Raw genomic sequence first — 19348 nt, 5'->3', positions numbered from 1 at the left:
CATTTGGGTGGGGAAAACGTGGAAACTTTTAGATTCGGGTTTTCCCAGATGTGCCAACATGACATCTTTAATAAAATGGAACTTTGAGGAAACTCAAGCCTCGGAGTCTTCTTTTGTTGGGGGTGTTACTTGGAACCCTGACAGCGAAACTGGCTTTCCATTAACTTTGCTTTGTAGAATGATCACATGAGCCCAGGACACGGCAAATGTCTTTGACCAAACGTCTGAATTTTGATCAGATGACCCTGGGAGTGCTGCAATGATTATAAGTGTGAAAAGCAGTCATAAGTCACTTTTTCAGCATTATTGTAATTTTAAATGATTACTAAATGAATGGTTGTACAGTAAGTCAAGGATGACCTGAATCTACCTTTCAAAATATGTTTTGCATTGCTGATCATCATGGTTCGTTCTCCGGGCTTCCTATTTAGCTTCCGAATGTTTCGTCACCAGGCTGGATGACATCCTCAGCGGGACTTTGGTTGAAGTGCCTTGTTTCGGTTCTTTTCTGCTTTTATTAATCTCATGGGGTCATGGGGTTGGTAGGGCATGTGACCAGCTGGTCATGCCATGTGATATGCCATGTGACTGGCTGGTCATTATGTGTATCCACACCCATAATGCAATGTGTGCACAACCCCTCCCACTCGCCCTGCCTCCTGCGCATGTGCATATGACCCCTCCACACTTCCCCATCCCCCTGTACATGCATGTGCGACCCCTAGCGGCCCATATTGGGGCTAGCAGGCAACCCTGAAGCCTCCTGGGAACAAAAACGAGGCACGGGGGGGCATCCCCTGTCTCCCTGGTGCATGCACTTGCAACCCCCTGCCCCCCATGCATGCGCGGCAGAGACCCAAAAATCAGCTGCCCAGTGGGAGGCGCGCCCGCACGCGAGGTGGAGCTCAGCTGAGGCAATGGTTCATGTGCCCGCACAGAGGGCTCTGTGTGCCCCCTGTGGCACATATGCCATAGGTTTACCATCACGGTGATAGTGGATCAATCAACAAATATGTCGACTTGGAGTTAGCCTAAGGAGCCGTATCACTCAAGAGACCAACCAACGTCTACCTCTTCCCTTGGTGACCTTTACACATCATGACCAGCTAGTCACACAACCCACATGAGATGAATAAAAGCAGAGAAGAATTGAAATAAGATGCTTCAACCAATGTCCCACTATGGATATCACATAGCCTGGTGACGAAAGGTTTGGAAGCTAGACAGCAAGCTTGGAAAACAATCCAACACCACCACCTACCACTCAAATATTTTCTATCATTTCTAATATATTTTGTATTTTCCACGGCTCCAATTCTCTGATTGTCACCATAACTCCAATTGGATTCTGTGTTCTTGGATGGGCTGCACCAAGGGAGGCTCATTCAATTTCATTGTACATTGTGCATTGTTGTGCATTGACAATAAAGGTTTGATTGATTGATTGATAACTCATAAACTAAGTTATCTGATTCTGATATTAGGGCCCAGTTTCTTTTCCCGCTACATAAATAAACATTCACAACATGCACCCACCCCAAGCCCTCTGAAGCAGTCCTGATGATGATGCCCAACCTGACATACCTTTAAGGAGCCGGGAAGCAGCGAAGTCAGCTTCTTGGCATATTCTTGGATTCCTGGATGCAAGTAGATGTTACTTGTATGTCCCAGGCGGCCGAGCTGTTTCTGAGCTGCCGCTGTTACCTTCCTGGATTCATTGGGGGAAAAAAATGGTACTTCAATCTAATTGGTGGCAATGTTGGTCCTTAATTAAGAAGATAAGGCTTGAAGAAGCATCTCTCCTGGCATGTCTCTTCTTGAAAATTAAGGTCTGGGGCAGGGGTTGGCAACCTTAAACACTCAAAGAGCCACAAAGATCCTAACCGGGAGTCCGTCATTCAATTCTGGAGCCAACCGGAAGTCCAGTTCCCCCACCATAGAGTCTCCTCCTAGCATGGCATCCTTTTTCTTTTTACCAACTGGAAGTCCAGTTCCCCCACCATAGAGTCTCCTCCTAGCATGGCATCCTTTTTCTTTTTACCAACTGGAAGTCCAGTTCCCCCAACATAGAGTCTCCTTCTAGCATGGCATCCTTTTTCCTTTTACCAACCGGAAGTTCGGTTTCCCCACCATAGAGTCTCCTCCTAGCACGGCATCCTTTTTCCTTTTACCAACCGGAAGTATAGTTCGCCCCCACCATAGAGTCTCCTCCTAGCACGGTGTCCCTTTTTCTTTTTATTGATCGGCGACAGGGAGCCATAGCAGAGGGATGAAAGAGCCACATGTGGCTCGAGCCATGGGTTGCTGACCCCTGTGTTGGGGAACAGTGGGATTGTCCCATAGCTGGGGGGGGGGGAACCATTGGGGACTTTGTTGCGGTGGTCTGTCTTTGAACCCGCTTTTCCCAGAAGTCATGTTTGGTTACTTCCTGCAGTTCCTGCTTCTTGATGACTGATCTTCCATTCTCACACCTGGGACCTAAGCAGAGATGGGTTCCTACTGGTTTGGACCGGTTTGGTTGAGTAGGTAGTAACTTGGCCGGACACACCCCTGAACTAGTCCTCTGCGCATGCACAAAAGCAAAATTTTACTACTTTGCATGAACGCATAGCATGCATTAAACATGCGCATGCGCAAAGTGTGTCCCTGAATGAACTGGCAGTAACAGAAGCAGGAACCGACCCCTGGACCTAATATCTGAAAACTGTTTCCTCTTGATACCTAAAGTGACTATCTGTCCGTCTTATTATAAACACTGTGTGGCTGAACTGAAGGTGTAATCTGAATTCATAAAAGGCCTTATATGAATCAGTGTATGGTTGTGTAGAAAGGAAGGTTGGTTTCTCAGGCTGACAGATGTGGAAAGTTTTAGGAAATGATGCTCGGGTAAATGAAATTAAATTAAAGTTCCTTTTCTTTTTCCTCCTGTTTTTAATTTATTTTGCTTACTTCTCCTGGATCTCTTTCTATGCCTTGCATAATGTTGTTTACCCAAAAGGAAATGTTGGATAAATAAAAATGCATGTATGTCTATTACAATTTTTCTTTGTTTTTATCCTGAAATGTCACCAGTCACAAGATGTTTTTTAACTAGTGCGCAGGCTGTATTTAAAAACAGCAGCAGCAACAACTAAAATGTTGTATAATTTACAGAAATGGAAATAATCTTAGGTCACTAGAAAATGAAATGTTATAGGACCACTTTCAGAAGTACAATATCTTTAGATAAATAAAACATCACTGTGGATATTTCTCTGCTCTTAAGTCCAATTAAATAAGGATTATGCCTGTTCAAAGCAGCTGTGACGTCAGAGAAGTCTATGGAGATTCTCAATCATCTAAATCTTGGTTGTCCCAAAGGTGTTTTTTCCAAAATGCAACTGGACTTTTTTTTTTCTTTGAAAACCTTTCAAAGAAAAACTAGAGAAGCTTCCTGGATGAGAAGTGAAAAGTTTCCAAGGGGGAAAAAAACTGTTGCCTTTTGGGGAAAAAATCACCTTTGGGATGATGTCAGAAAAGGTAAGTCAATAGCAACACAAGAAAAAGAATATTATTAATGTAATAACAGCGGCTAGAATTACGTATGCCCAAAATTGGAAAAACGGAAGCATACCTACAGAGGAAATGGTAATAAAGAAAATATTAGAATGCACCGAAATAGAGAGGTTAACGATGCAAATTAAAGACAAAGGAGAAACAGAGTATTATTTAATATGGAACCTATGGTACAATTGGTTAGAGATGCAAAGGTTAGAAAATTAATAATGAAAGACGATCAACAAGCCAGAAATAAATACAGGTATAAAGCTGTATAGAAGAATATGTATTGTAAGCAATATTACTATCAGACTGTACAAAAGTGTAAATCAAAATATATAGAATGATAAAGGTATAGAGAACTATGTTAGAACCATGGAAAAAATACATACAAGTATGTCATATAATGTCAAGTTTCTATATATTTTCTCTTTTTTATTCTTTTCTTCTTCTTCTAAGGAGTATATTGTATGAATAAGAGAAAAATGGTTGTAATTAGGATGTATAACATCATGTATTTTTTAAAAAGTGCTGATACAACCAGTTCCAAAGTTGAAATTGTGATGTAAAATGAAGAAAAACATACAGTATGTATGTATGTATGTATGTATGTATGTATGTATGTATGTATGCATGTATAGAATAGAATAGAATAGAATAGAATAGAATAGAATAGAATAGAATAGAATAGAATAGCAGAGTTGGAAGGGACCTTGGAAGTCTTCTAGTCAACCCCCTGCCGTAGACTGGAAACCCTACACCACTTCAGACAAATGATTATCCATCTTCTTAAAGACTTCCAGTGTTGGAGCATTCACAATTTCTGGAGGCAAGTTGTTCCACTGATTGCCGTATTTTTCAGAGTATAAGATGGACCGGAGTATAAGACACACCCTGATTTTCAGCCTCTTTTTTGAGGGAAAAAGGTGCATCTTATACTCTGAAAAATACAGTAATTGTTCCAACTGTCAGGAAATTTCTCCTCAGTTCTAAGTTGCTTCTCTCCTTGATTAGTTTCCACCCATTGCTTCTTGTTTTACCCTCAGGAGCTTTGGAGAATAGTTTGACTCTCTCTTCTTTGAGGCAACCCCTGAAATATTGGAACACTGCTATCATGTCTCCCCCAGTCCTTCATTCTATTAAACTAGACATACCCAGTTCCTACAACCGTTCTTCATATGTTTTAGCGTCCACTCCTCTAATCATCTTTGTTGCTCTTCTCTGCACTCTTTCTAGAGTCGCCACATCTTTTTTACATCGTGGCAACGATGTAAACTATATAAATATATATAAATATAAATATATACTGTATATATAAAAGAATGTTTCCTGGGTCTTTGCAACTGGCACATGCTGCTAATGGAATTCAGCCATGCCAATCCTTGCATATCAACTTAGGTCAGTGTTTCTCAACCGTGGCAACTTGAAGATGTCCGGACATCTTCAAGTTGCCAAGGTTGAGAAACACTGACTTAGGTGTTAAAATCTTACTTACGGATGACAGTGACCAACACTGACGGTAACGATTCCACCAAAGAGATCAAGGTATCTTCGTCCTTCAAAGTCAAACAGCCACTGCATGTGTCCTTGATGAATCAGGAGTGGCCTCTTATAACAAGTATACAGGGATGGGAATATGTTCTCTTGGCGAATCTTCAGCATTTGTTCATAAGGGTAGGACTACAGGTTGCAGAACATTAAAGAAAGTATGTGTGAATCACAGCACAACATCAGATCACATAAAGACCAAGCAGCTACATTCAAACAACGTATTAGGATTGCTTAGTTTTAATCTTAGAATTTCTTTTTTTTCTTTTGTATTTGGTGGCTATGCCTGAGGTTGTGAACCCAGCCCATTTTGTATCCAGAAGAAGAGAAACTATTCTTCCTTTCCATTCTGAATCCGTCAGACACAGAATAGCAGTTAGACTTATATACCGCTTCATGGGGCTTTCAGCCCTCTCTAAGCGGTTTACAGAGTCAGCATATTGCCCCCAACAACAATCCGGGTCCTCATTTTATCCACCTCAGAAGGATGGAAGGCTGAGTCAACCCTGAGCCGGTGAGATTTGAACAGCCGAACTGCAGAACTGCAGTCAGCTGAAGTAGCCTGCAGTGCTGCATTTAACCACTGCGCCACTTCTGCTCTCTCAGAAGGTTTTGAGTTTTAGACTTCTGTTTTAGGACAGACATGGATAAATTAAAACACGTGCAAAAGAAAGTAGTTGGCTAGGGAATTCTGGGAGTTCAGGTCCACACGTCTTAAAGTTGCCAAGGTTAAGAAACATTGGTCTATATACAGATACAGATTAACAGAGTTGGAAGGGACCTTGTAGGTCATCTAGTCCAACCCCCCTCCCCACCTACCCAAGCAGGAGATCCCACACTATTTCTGACAAATGGCAGTCCAGTCTCTTCTTGAAAGCTTCCAGTGATGAAGCTCCCACAACTTCTGAAGGGAACTCCTATTCCATTGGTTGACTGTTCTCACTGTCACAAAATTTCTCCTCATTTCCAGGTTGAATCTCTCCTTGTTCAGTTTCCATCCATTATTTCTTATCGGGTGCCTTGGAAAATAGCTTGACCCCTTCCTCTCTGGGGCAGCCCAATTCAAATATTGGAACACTGCCTGAGGAACATTAAGTGGCAGTGATTGTTTAGAATTTCCTACAGAAATACTCCCATCTCTTCTGCAAGATGACACAGATAAGACCAACGATGTAATAGTTATCACACATGCCCAACTCCTGACAGATACAGTCTTATCCATGTTTCTGTATGATAATAGCAGTAGCAACAGCAATAACACATAGACTTCTATACTGCCCCGTAGTGTTTTAGAACACACTGAGCTGTTTACAATGTCAGTATATTGCCCCCCCCCCCCAAATCTGGGTTCTCATTCTACTGACTTCAGAAGGATGGAAAGCTGAGGCAATCTTGAGCCGGTCAGACTCAAACTCCTGACTTTGGGCAGAGTTAGCCTGCAATACTGCATTCTAACCACTCTGCCACCAGGGCTCAATCACAGTGGACATTTCCTTGGTTTGATCCATTGCATTTTGCTTCCCATTAGCACCAATGATACCAATCATCCACAATAACCAAGACTACCATATGCTTACATCATACTTCTCAGGCACAAAGGCACATGGAGGCATTCTGGGTTGGAGGCAGGAAGAGTTTTTCAGTTCTTGATACTGATGCACCTCTAACAAAAGGAAATGCAGATTAATACACTTATCAAAGCCCGTCGCAATAGCCATCTATCTGGAATGCCATTTAATTTCACAGCTGATCATTTTCATCTTTTATGACAAAGACATTGCCCGTAATGGATGAAATGTCATCTCGGATTTTGTGAATGGAGCTGAAATTGCACTTCATGGACCAGGAAAGGAAATTGAACAGAATTCTTAAACAAATCAGAGCTTTGGATTTTGTGGAATATAGTCAGAGGAAGTCCTGGGGTTAAGTCCACCTCCATCCTCCAGGAACAATTTTCGTATCATTTCCTTAATGGGGTTTCATTGGGCATCCTCTGCTCCACCCCCACACCTTCCAAATGTATAGGATTACAGTTCCCATCTTCCCCACTGGCATGAATAAATAGTAGTGTGTCTATCACATCTGGAGAGAATATTGAGAGAGGCAAATTGTATCTATTGACACAAAGGTGCTCACATTCTCCTTCATTAATGTCAGCCAGAATTCTTGATTCCCCTAACTCTATTTTTTTTTTAATTTGGCTGCTCTAACAAAGTAAACAAAAAACATTCTGGGAAAAAGCAAAGATCAACCAACATCACTGTGTAAACTGTAAAGAAAGCTACACCAGCCTGTCCGTATAAAATTTATAGATCATAGGAAGTTATCTTGCTCCAAGGGATCTTGATTTCACTTACAAGTTAGCTTAAAACAGGTCCTGGAAGAGAGAGAAAGAAGAGCAACTGCACCAGTTGGCTTTCCACACCTCTTCCCCTCTTTTCCAGCAGCCTGCACCCATAATGCAATGCGCATGCGTGCATAAGCCCCTGCCCCCCATGCAGGCGTGTACATCTCCCACATGCGCCCCATCTCCATGCACGCGCAACAGAGACCGGAAAACCAGCTGGCCAGCGGGAGGCGTGCGCGCATGCGTGTTGGAGCTGATCTGGGATGATGGCTTGCATGCCTGCAGAGAGGGCTCGGCATGCCACATGTGGCACACGTGTCGTAGATTCACCATCAGGCTTTCAAGGCTGGTGTCTTTGGGACAGTTTTGGTTTCAGGGCTTAATGCCCCAGGTGTAGAGAACAGATTTCCTGATATTTTAATGAGAGACACCAGCCTTCACCAACATGCACCAATCAGAATCCAGCTTGGGTAAAGATCAATCAGAAGTCAGGTCACCTGCCTCTAAAGACTGCTTCATTGCCTGTGATCTGCATAGCACAGTGATAGCTAACATTTTTGTCATTGCGTGTCAAAAGCACGCCCCCTCCCTGCACATGCACACATACCACCGTGCCCCATTTTATGCCTAGCAGACCTCAATGCAGCCTCCTGGGACCAAAAACAGGCCATGGGGGGAGAATGCGCCAGCTCCCTGCCCCCTGCACGTCTCCTGCATGCGCCCCCAGCCCCCCCCACGCACGCATGGCAGAGACCCAAAAATCAGGTGGCCAGCGGAAGGAGCACGTGCACGGATGGTGGAGCTGAGCTGGGGCGATGGTTTGTGTGCCCACAGAGCAGGGATGGGTTCCTGCCAGTTCTAACCTCTTCTATAGAAGAGGTTCCACAAATCTACCATGCCGTTTAGAACCAGTTCCAGCTCCCTCCCCCCACCCGCCGCTCACTGATTGGCTGGCTCACCAATCGCCCCGCCTGCGTCTAAGAGTCCTACCTAAACCTTAAAGTCTTAAAGCTGTCAAGTTTGAACACCCCTGGGTTTTTTTTTCCTAAAAGGTTAGGGGTGCAAGGGTCTTGTAACTTGGCAGCTTTAAGACTTGCGTGCTTCAAATGCCAGAATTTCTGAGCCAACATTTTGGTTGCTAAGCAAGAGCGTTGTTAAGTGAGTTTCACCACATTTTACAAGTTGGCCACGCCACCCAGCCACATGACTGTCAAGCCACTCCCACTCAGTCATGTGGCTGGCAAGCTACTCCCACTTGGTCACATGGCCGGCAAGCCACTCCCACAAAGCAGGCGACATCTACAGAAGAGGTTCTAAAAATTTTTGAAACCCACCACTGCCACAGAGAGGGCTCAGCGTGCCACCTGTAGCACACATAGCAATAGCAATAGCAGTTAGACTTATATACCGCCTCATAGGGCTTTCAGCCCTCTCTAAGCGGTTTACAGAGTCAGCATATTGCCCCCAACAACAATCTGGGTCCTCATTTTACCCACCTCGGAAGGATAGAAGGCTGAGTCAACCCTGAGCCGCTGAGATTTGAACAGCCGAACTGCAGAACTGCAGTCAGCTGAAGTAGCCTGCAGTGCTGCATTTAACCACTGCGCCACCTTGGCTCTTGCCATAGGTTTGCCATCACGGGCATCGCAGATCCATTTTTTCCTGAAGATGTTAATTGTTGGCAAAAACATCAGGAAAACTGTTTGCTAGACCTTGGTCACTAAACCCTGAAGTCCAAGGCTGCCCAACAAATTCCAGTGCTCATTCAAGTAAAACAAATGAATGGTTTAGGGCTGTTCTTCCTTTTCCAACCGCAGGTCAATGAGTTCAGGAGGCTCGCTTGGCTGACCTGAGTTCCACCCGTTTGGGGCTTGAAGTCCAAGGTGTAGCCCAAGGGAGGAGCACTGCAGACACCCACTGGGGACACCAATGGGGAAACCCCTGGGAGGGGAAGTTCAGCAAGAGTTCAGCAAAACATGGACCCTCTGCCTTTGCTGGGTTCTTGCTTGGGCATCGTCCCAGCTGGAGAGACCAGCTCTGGCTCCAAGGAAGGATGCAGGTGTGGCCCATGTCCCCTCTGAAAATGCGGGATGGTGGCTTAAAAGCAGGGGATGGACTTCAACTCCCAGAATTCCTCAGCCAGCATGACGTCCACCCATCTTTAAGTTGCCAAGTTCATAAAACATTTGACCTAAACGCACCGGGTTGCTTTAGGTCAGTGGCTTTCGAGTGAATCCACGGTCCTTGTAAGGGAGGGGGAAGATCCAAGCCACATCCACCCGCCAATTCTCGAGTCTCACCCCGTTCTGATATTTAGAAGGAAAACCCTGCATTTCCCCCTTACAACATCTACTCATGCAAAAGATCGAAGTCCCTGTATTGGGGGCAAACACTGAATTGCATCTTAACGTTGCTGATTTCCGAGTGAAGATAGGAAGGTCGGACACACGACCCCCATCTACAGCAGTGAGCTGATTCCGACGTGCCAATTAGGAAAGGCGCAACGCGAACAGGAGTTAATTTTGCCCGTGCTGGATTCCCCAAGCACGAGCGCAAACTCACGCGCGCGTTCTCGCCTTCCCACGACACTCTTGACCCGGACAGAACGCAGGAGGAAGGAGTGGATGTCCCCACCCTTCTCATTTCCCCCCAGCCTCCGCCATATCTTTCACTCCCTTTATATACTGTACTATATAGGTACTTACGGTATTATGTTAGTAATAGGGTATATGTATACACTGTATTGTATTTACATACTGTATATACTTAATACTTGTGGTTAATAGGAAGGAAGGAATGAGAGAAAGAAAGAAAGAGGGGGGGGAAGAGAGAGAGAGGGAAAGAAACAGAGAAAAAAGGAAGGAAGGAAGGAAGGAAGGAAGGAAGGAAGAGAGAAAAAGAGAGCCAGAAAGGAAGAAAAAGGAAAGGATGGAAGGAAGAAAGAAAGGGAAAGAGAAAGAGAGGGTGATAGAGAAAGAAAAAGGAAAGGAAGGAAGGAAGGAAAGAAAGAATAAGAAAGAATGAAAAAGAAAGTTGTCTAACAGGGACTGCGGTTTGGAGGTGCGACCGCCTTTTCACAAAACACTTTTGTGGCTTCTCCTATTTGAACGAAAGGGGAGTGGATCCAGACAACACCCGCCCCTCTGGGGCTGTGGAACAGCATGCTGCTCTTAGCAAATGCACTCTGGACGTGCTCAGAGGCCCGGCGGTCACCATCCTCGGGGAAACGCTGACACCGCCGAGCGAAGGCGCAAAAGAGCATCTCCGGAGGGCTCCTTCCCGGCTGCCTCCACTTACCTCTCCCCGGGAGGGCCCGCGCTGTGCCGGCCCTCTTCCCGGCCAAGAAGCGGGGCAAACGGGCGAGGGGGAGCCGCGCTGAGCCAACCATCTTTTCGCCGCTTCAGCAGCCCAGGCGAGCGGCATGGACTTTAAGACCGGCGCGGCCCACCAATGGCAACGGGGCTGCCGTCGCCGCCTCTTGGACCAGCCGCTCCTGGTCTCTCCTGCAAGCCCCGAGTTTAACCGAGAGGGCAACCGGGGCCGAGGAGCAGGGGAAGGAATGCGGTGCCTCTCGGTGGGCGAAGCCCGGGCATCCGAAACGGTCTCTGTGCATGTGCAAAGTGCATGCAAGTCTTCCTATCTCCCTCGTCCTTCCCTAAGGACGCCTTCATGGCCTTCTCGTCGCTTTCTCCTCCTCAACTCTTTCTCTGTCTTTCTCACCCGCAGCCTCTTTATCTCTTTCTGCTGGGCTCTCCCAAAGGTGCTTTTTTCTGTTTTTTTCTTTTTCTTTCGCTTCTCATCCAAGTAGCTTCATCAGCTCTGACTGAATGGTGGTGAATTTGCACTACTCAGGTGACCCCGATGATACAGACAAACCTCCAGGTGGCCTTAATAACTTGCCAAAAGAATGCAATTGACAAGCTGCCAATCTCTGTACCTATATTTTAATTTTGTCCATGCGTACATGGACATTTGAGCACACATCACATAAATATTGGTAATGTTGCTATGTTTGTGAAACACTGTTAACTGTTTAACTGTTTATTTCATTTGTATGCTGCCCCTTTCCCCCCAGGGGCACTCAGGGCGGCTCACAGCTCAAAACAAGGGAAGGGGGGATAAAAACAATTTGACAAACAACACAAAACAATACGTAATTTAAAAGCGCAACAATCATACCATTCGAGATAGGGGCACGGTACTTTAGCCCCAGGCCTGTCGGAACAGCCAGGTTTTAAGGGCTTTGCGGAAGGCCTGGAGGGTGGTGAGGGTGCGAATCTCCACGGGGAGTTCGTTCCAGAGGGTCGGAGCAGCCACAGAGAAGGCTCCCCTCCGGGTAGTCGCCAGTCGACACTGGCCAGCGGATGGAATTCGGAGGCCTAGTCTGTGGGATCTAATGGGTCTTTGGGAGGTAATTGGCAGCAGGCGGTCTCTCAAGTACCCAGGTCCAATACCATGAAGGGCTTTATAAGTGACGACTAGCGCCTTGAAGCGTATCCGGAGACCAATAGGCAGCCAGTGCAGCTCGCGGAGGATAGGTGTTATGTGGGTGAACCGAGGTGTACCCACGATCGCTCGCGCGGCTGCATTCTGGAGAAGCTGAAGTCGCCAAATGCTCTTCAAGGGCTGCCCCATGTAGAGCACGTTGCAGTAGTCCAGTCTAGAGGTCACAAGGGCGCGAGTGACTGTAGTCAAATATTTCTCTCCTTCCTCTCCCTCTTTCTCTTAAATATATAAATTAAAATAGCTTTTCTAAAAGTGAATAGGCTCATGATTTGCATGTATTATGAACATACTGATGACTATAAATTTACCTTTTCTCAGCTAAGACGTGTATGTGATTCAGAACATTGAATGAATTATTAGGGGAATCAAAGGAATTATTAGGAATGAATTATCTGACTAAGGGGGCTTACTCAGACATTTTCAGATAAAAAAAAATCTCAAGAGATTTTTGTGAATTACAAGATACTTAAAGAAATGTAAATCTTTAATATTCGAGTGTATTACAAAAATAAGAAAGAAAAAGCTGTAAACTTTTTGGTCATATCTCAAATGCGTATCACTGGTGTGAATATAAATTCTATAATATAAAATAAATATATAAAATATATAAATATATAATATATATATAAAATATAAAATCTAGAATATAAATTCTCAGTGAGGAAGCTTCTGGCAACCATAAAAATGCAAAATGTGTTTTGCAATGATGGAAACATTATGTTTTCCAAGGCAATTAATATTTTTCACTGTACTTAAACGTTTGTTTGCTTGTTTGGAAGACAGTTTTACTTTTTTGGCATCAGCTACGAAAAGTAACAGGGACGCGGTGTTTCAGGTGCTAAGACGCTGAGCTTGTCGATCAGAAAGGTCAGCAGTTCAGCGGTTTGAATCCCTGGTACCATATAACGGAGTGAGCTCCCGTTACTTGTCCCAACTTCTTCCAACCTAGCAGTTCGAAAGCATGTAAAAATGCAAGTAGAAAAATAGGAACCACCTTTGGTGGGAAGGTAACAGCTTTCCGTGTGCCTTCGGTACTTAGTCATGCTGGCCACATGATCACGGAGATGTCTTCGGACAGCGGTGGCTCTTTGACTTTGAAACGGAGATAAGCACCGCCCCCTAGAGTCGGGAACGACTAGCACATATGTGCGAGGGGAACCTTTATCTTTACAAAAAGTATAGTGAAAAACTGCAAAGAAACGCCAAAACTAAACAACACCCTACACCCGTGACGGCGAACCTATGGCACGCGTGCCACAGGTAGCACACAACCCCCCCGTCTGGGGGCACACGAACTGTCGCCTCAGCTCCACCATGTATATGTGTGCGCCTCCCGCTGGCCAGCTGATTTTTGGGTCTCCACCGTGCGGGGGGATGGGGGCACATGCACGAGATACACAGGAGGTCTCACGTGTATGTGCAGGGGCGGAGAGGCGGCGCATTCCACCCCAGCCTGTTTTTGGTCCCAGGAGGCTGCAGGAAGGTCTGCTAGACCCAAAACGTGGTGCAGGGATGTCTGCGCATGCACAAGAGGGGCGGGGCGTGCTTTTCACACGGAACAACAAAAAGGTATCACTGCCCTACACCTTAGGCCTACATATATATATAATTACTTTTTCCAGGTTCAGAGAGACTGGTTTTTCAATAGCTGGAATGTGCTAAAATAGGTTAGGAGACAAAAGACTTCAGTGGATAACCAGTCATGATTTTTTTTCAGCTAAATAAATCCGTATACTCCTCAAAACATCTTCTGTAAAAGGGCAGTCTTCGAAACAGCTTTCAGATTATGATTTTTGCAGGCCTGCAATAACAGTTCATGTTTATTTTAGATTTTTGTCTTCCTAACCTTATTTGAAAAGGCTTGTCCAGAGATTTTCTTTGACAATGTACTTGGCCTATCTACTGCATCTGTCTGTCTGTCTTCCTATATTCTGAAATTATATCTTATCTCTCCACAGGAGATTCGTGGTGTTGTCAGGAGAGATTAATTTAATTTTATTGCCACCCTGGAGAGGAGGACTCAGAATTGGAGTCCCAAAGCCACCTTGTGACATTAAGTGTTTTTCCAGTGGGACCGGTCTATCAGGGCAACCTGCTCTACCCAAATAAGGGACGGCACATATTCCTTCCGCTTTTGCCTTTCAGCCTCAATCCAGGAGCCTTCACAGGCAGTTGGTTCCACGGCAAACTATTTTGTGTTAAATTTCAGTTTACCTGTCGGTACTGTATTTTTCGGAGTATAAGATGCACTGGAGTATAAGATCCACCAAGATTTTGAAAAGGCAAATTTTTTAAAAAAGTTTTTGCACTCTGCAAACCTCCCCAAAACGGCTCATTTTTCGTGAAAACAGGCCTGGTTTTTTTGTTTTTTTTTAAAAAAGGCATGAATAGCCCTTAGGAGGCTTGTAGAGTGTTCGGGGGAGGGGGGACGAGCAAAAAACGGCCCTTTTTTGTGAAAACAGGCCTGGTTTTTTTTTTTTTTTTGTTAAGGGCATGAATAGCCCTTAGGAGTCTTGTAGAGTGTTCAGAGGGAAGGGGACGAGCAAAAAATGGTCCATTTTTTGTGAAAATAGGCCTGTTTTTTTTTCAAAAAAGGGCATGAATAGCCCTTAGAAGGCTTGTAGAGTGTTCCCAGGGCGGGGGGGGGGGGCAAAAATGAGCAAAAACCGGTCCATTTTTCACAAAAATGGGCCCATTTTTTGAAAAAGAAAAGGGCATTAGGAAGCTTATAGAATGCTCCTGGAGGCTGGGGGGCAAAATTCAGCAAAAAATTGGCCGTTTTTTGCTCATTTCTGCCCTCCCCAGCCCCCAAGAGCTCTCTGAAAGCTTCCTAGAGGCTATGCACAGCCATTTTGGTGAAGGGGGGGGGGGGTTGGGAGGCAAAAAATGCTGTATTCGATGTATAAGATGCACCCAGATTTTCAGCCTCTTTTTTGAGGGAAAAGGGTACGTCTTATATTCCAAAAAATGCGGTAATTTAAATTTAACACCTTGTGAGATTGATGATTGACACAGACATGGATGTAGGTCTCGACAATACAAGTTCAAAGTTTTAACCCATTAACGAGTTACGCTACACTGGTTCTTGATGGATGTTTTTCCACCGTTGAGCTGGTCTCTCCAGGTGTCCATGAAAATTACTTGGCATGAAACTGGTTGCTATCCCCAGTCACTGCCAAATCCAATTTCCCAACAAGGAAAGACTGGTGTAGTCTGAGAGAGAGGGTAAGATTGCCCTAGAATTCTGCTACTATTCAGAAGGAAATACTACTTTAAGTACAGTAAAGAATAATCTAGGCAGGGGTGGGCTTCAAAAATTTTAGCAAGGAGTCTCTGACCAGTTTTTGGGTGGGTGTGGCCATTTGGGCGTAGCCTAGTTGGCTTCCTGCACCATGGTGGGGGGGGCATTTTTGCCCTCCCCGGGCTCTGGAGGCTTTTCTCGAGCCTCTGGGAGGGCAAAAACATCCTCCTTAGGCTCCAGAGGCCCCCTGGAGCCCAAACTTCTGTTAGGCCCATTTTTCACCCTCCTTGAGCCTCCACACATGCCCTTTACTTACCTGCAATGGACCGCATGGGGACTCCGGGGAGGGGAGGGGAAGGGTGGGTGGGGCCAGCCCAGAAGTGGTGATTTAGGGGTTCTCCAAACTGCACAGACTCTTAACTAGCGGTTCTCCCGAACCCATGAGAACGCCCAGCAGCCCACCCCTGGATCTAGGCCTTTCTCACTCATAAGTGGGAACAAGATAAAGACAATGTTGTAGCACATTGAAAGATAAATGTCAAAAGAATATAACAAGAATATTATGAGCAAAGGATAGTTCCAATGGTCTATTATAGAGAGAACAGACTTAATCAGAAATATACAGGAGCCGTAAGGAAAAGGGCACACACGTTAAGTTCAAACAATGAGATTACATTTGGCAAATGTTTCTCTATTCATTGAATTGTTTAAAGGAAGAGGAAGTACAGCATAGCTAGAATTGCAAGCTTCTGTTTTTACTGTATAACCAAGCTCAATAAAAATGGATTTAGTTTTCTTGTGGAGTTGATTTCTTGTTCTGATTTATCTAGTGGGGCTGACCCCTATTAAGTTTAAACCGAGTCAATTCACCCAGCTACAGTAGCTTGCTAATTGAAGTTGATAACTTCTGTCTCATTTTTGCACTCTCAAAACAATATTAAAAGGAGGTGATTCAACAGGTCCCTGGTTAATTTTCAAGCATGGTGCATATGAGTGAGCAAAATTTGACTTTGTGGGTTAAAATTGTACAGGATATTTAAAATCAATATAAGGGTAATTATGTATAAGGTATAAGGATACCTAAATCAATATAAGCATAATTGTTCCCATATTATTCTGATTGGTATTGAACATGGTAAACATATTTTTGTGAGCTATCAGTTCAAGCTGCATCACCTTTCCTAAAAGTAAAATAATAAGAAACTATTATTTTATTTTTGATCATCAAAGGAACTAATTTCATGCAGAAAGGGCTCATTCATATTATTGATTACAAGATCTTTTCTCCAAACTTTTTGCAGAAAGTTTTTGATTCCTGAGTTTATAGCATGTTGCCTGTGGAATTTTTACAACCCCTGATCAGAAAGAGCCAATGATGAAATCCAGCAGAATTTCCTGCCATGGGCAAGAGTTCAGAGTGGACTAGAAAACCTCCAAAGTCCCTTCCAAACCTTTTATTCTATATTTTTTGTTCTAAAATCTGATGGATTGAACACAACACTCAAAGAGAAACCCTAAGAGATAAACCTGCTGAAAGTATAGGTAGAAGCAGCAAATTTTGAGGGACTAAGTGTGATATTTGTTACTATTTTACATCATTTGTTTGTTTATTACCGCTGGCCAGCCATAATTTAATACACAGAGTCTGATTATTTTAAATTAGTCAATCCTCAGTGGAGACATTCAAAGCTAATTTAGGCCCATTATGAAGTTTAAACAATTGCTTGATTTACGTGCACACTTACTTCCTAGTGGAATGGAGAAAAGATAGTGTCTGCATGTAAATAGCTATTGGCAAAAGGTTCTTTCAGGCCTCCAAGGGCTGAAGATTGCTCTTTAAAAAATAAACACAGTTCATCTTGGCACATAATGTGAACTATTTACAGCTCCCTTGACTTACATAATTACGCTTCTGAGAGTCAGAAAAATATCTAAGCAATTACGAAAGATTCAATTCGCTCTTTTTGAAATATTCAGCAGTTAGAAAATGCAATCTTTTTTCTTCTTGCATAAATCCTATGTACTACTAAATAAAGTAAATTCAATTCTTTTGTTTGGTTGGCTTTTAGAGGGACAGGAATGCAGGCGGTAGTATTTGTCCAGGAAAAAAAAGTGTTCTGTTATACCTGTGAAAATATTCACAATTTTATGGCTTTCCATCATTCATCTATCTAGCTGGCTTAGTTTATTTTGTATTTCCCAGAGAACGGTTATTATCTTCTTCAGTCAACAAAAAATTATCATGGCTATCAACATTTGCAAACAAGAAGTAAGTCCCACTGAGTTCTTAGGGGTTATTTAGAACTGGAGTTGAACAATTACAGTTATAACATATCCAAAATATTTTAGCGATCACCATAAGTCGATCAGCAAGGGTAAAATCACCGCAGAGTAAACATTTGATGTGTGTGGTTTAACAAAAACACTACCGGTTTGGCCAAACCAGTCTGAACCAGTAGGAACCCACCAATGGCATGAAGACTCCTGGGAGGGGAAGAGTGGGGTGGGTGGGCCACACAGGGGTGGGATTTGGAGGTTCTCCAAACCGGCCATAACATTAGCTACGGATTCTCCTGAACCCAGGCAATCTCGTAGCAGCCCATCCCTGAGTGGAACAGCTTGCTGTCAAAAGTTGTGGATACTTCATCACTGGAGGTTTTAAGAAGAAACTGGACAATCACTTGTCTGAAATGTTATACAGTTTCCTGCTTGAGCAAGGGGTTGGACTAGAAGACCTCGAAGGTCCTTTCCAGCTTTATTCTGATTGATTGAATTGAATTAAAAACATAAAAGAAGTTAACTGAAAGCAGGCATGTCAAAAAAGTAGAATTTTAGTCAAAAGTGAGATAATTATTTGATAAATAATAGTACAGAGCAATCCTACTCAATATGTAAATTATGTAAAATATTGAACAAAGTAACTTCTTTCATTATTACATTTTAAAGTCTTACATGTTATTTATCTATGTGTAGCAAATATAATGATTATCGGTTCAGCAGACTTTGGATACAACTGACATCAATTAAAAGTGACATAAATTTAGCTTTAGAGGATATACTGAACATACTTAACAGAATCTCATGTATTAAATAAAGTTTTCTTTGTACCTGAAAACATGCACAATCTTGTGAAAAGGCAAAACAAGATCAAATGCATATTTTTTATAAACTTTCTTAATATACATAATAGCTCATATTAATGCAAGAATTACAGCTGGATACAAATGACTTTTTGAAATTCTCCACTAAACACGTCAACAGAGAAGGTAGGTAGGTGATTTTTCTGAACATCTCCAAGGGAAGGAGGCATCCTTCAACAATTTCTTGATGGACAGGCTCGCTTTTAGCGGTGACATTATCAGTAAGCAGAAAACTCTAATGGTAGATGTTATTTTGGGATGTTGTATTTAGGCTTAATTAACTTATGGATAGCCAGGGAGGCTATGCAGGGAAGATTGTGCAATACAAGATAGCCACGGATGGGATTCAGCCGGTTCAGACCAGTTTGGGCAAACCGGTAGCTGTGAGGATCAGCTGTAGAGCGAACTGATTCACTCTGACAATCAGGTGGCCCCCCCACCCCACCCGCCCCTGTGCTTTACTTACCTAGATCCTCTTAGCTGATTCGTGCGGCAAAGCAGATTGCTGCACCTCAGCTGTGTTACTCCCCAGAAGTAATGTGGAAGGTAAGCTTTGTTAAAACTGAGCACAGGTGCAAAGCACGTGATCACCGAACCAGTTGTTAAACCGGCAGGATCCCACCACTGAAGATAGGATATCTCTGACCAAATGCAAGGCAAGCACACCATCTTCCAATTGGAATTAATGTCTAAAACCAAGTTTCTTTTGTCACACTGAATCAGAACTTGCAGGAAAAAAAGAGCACAGCAGGACTGGAACATCTGTAAATTGCATTTGGGCCTTGATACTCATGGCTAATTAACATACAGCAGTCTTCCCAAGCTGATACTTTCCAGAAACCTTGGACCAATAGCTTGGAGAGATGTAGCCTACACAAGCAACTGCCTGACCCCAGTTGGCTGGGAACTCAGAGAACTGCAATCCTGGTACACTGTATAAAGATAAAGGTTCCCCTCACACATATGTGCTAGTCGTTCCCAACTCTACGTTTCAAAGCCGAAGAGCCTGCGCTGTCCAAAGACGTATCC

At 43.8% G+C, this 19348-nt stretch overlaps 1 protein-coding gene across 1 annotated transcript in view; it reads right to left on the bottom strand.

Annotated features, from left to right (window-relative positions):
* AGXT2 (alanine--glyoxylate aminotransferase 2) overlaps positions 1-10871 on the bottom strand; it is a 41659-nt gene extending 30788 nt beyond the window's left edge. Inside the window, exons 1-4 of the mRNA XM_032213445.1 lie at positions 10730-10871; positions 6663-6748; positions 5033-5217; positions 1585-1708 (exon numbers count right to left, since the gene is read on the bottom strand). Of these exons, the coding sequence (XP_032069336.1) occupies positions 1585-1708; positions 5033-5217; positions 6663-6748; positions 10730-10820 (486 nt within the window). The 5' untranslated portion in view covers positions 10821-10871. The remainder of the gene's footprint in view (positions 1-1584; positions 1709-5032; positions 5218-6662; positions 6749-10729) is intronic.
* Between the last annotated feature and the right edge of the window lie 8477 nt (positions 10872-19348).

Source organism: Thamnophis elegans, chromosome 3, assembly GCF_009769535.1.
Source record: "Thamnophis elegans isolate rThaEle1 chromosome 3, rThaEle1.pri, whole genome shotgun sequence".
Lineage (NCBI taxonomy): Eukaryota > Metazoa > Chordata > Lepidosauria > Squamata > Colubridae > Thamnophis > Thamnophis elegans.
The sequence above is the reverse complement of the archived record's forward strand: the minus strand, read 5'-3'. Positions and strand labels throughout refer to the sequence as shown.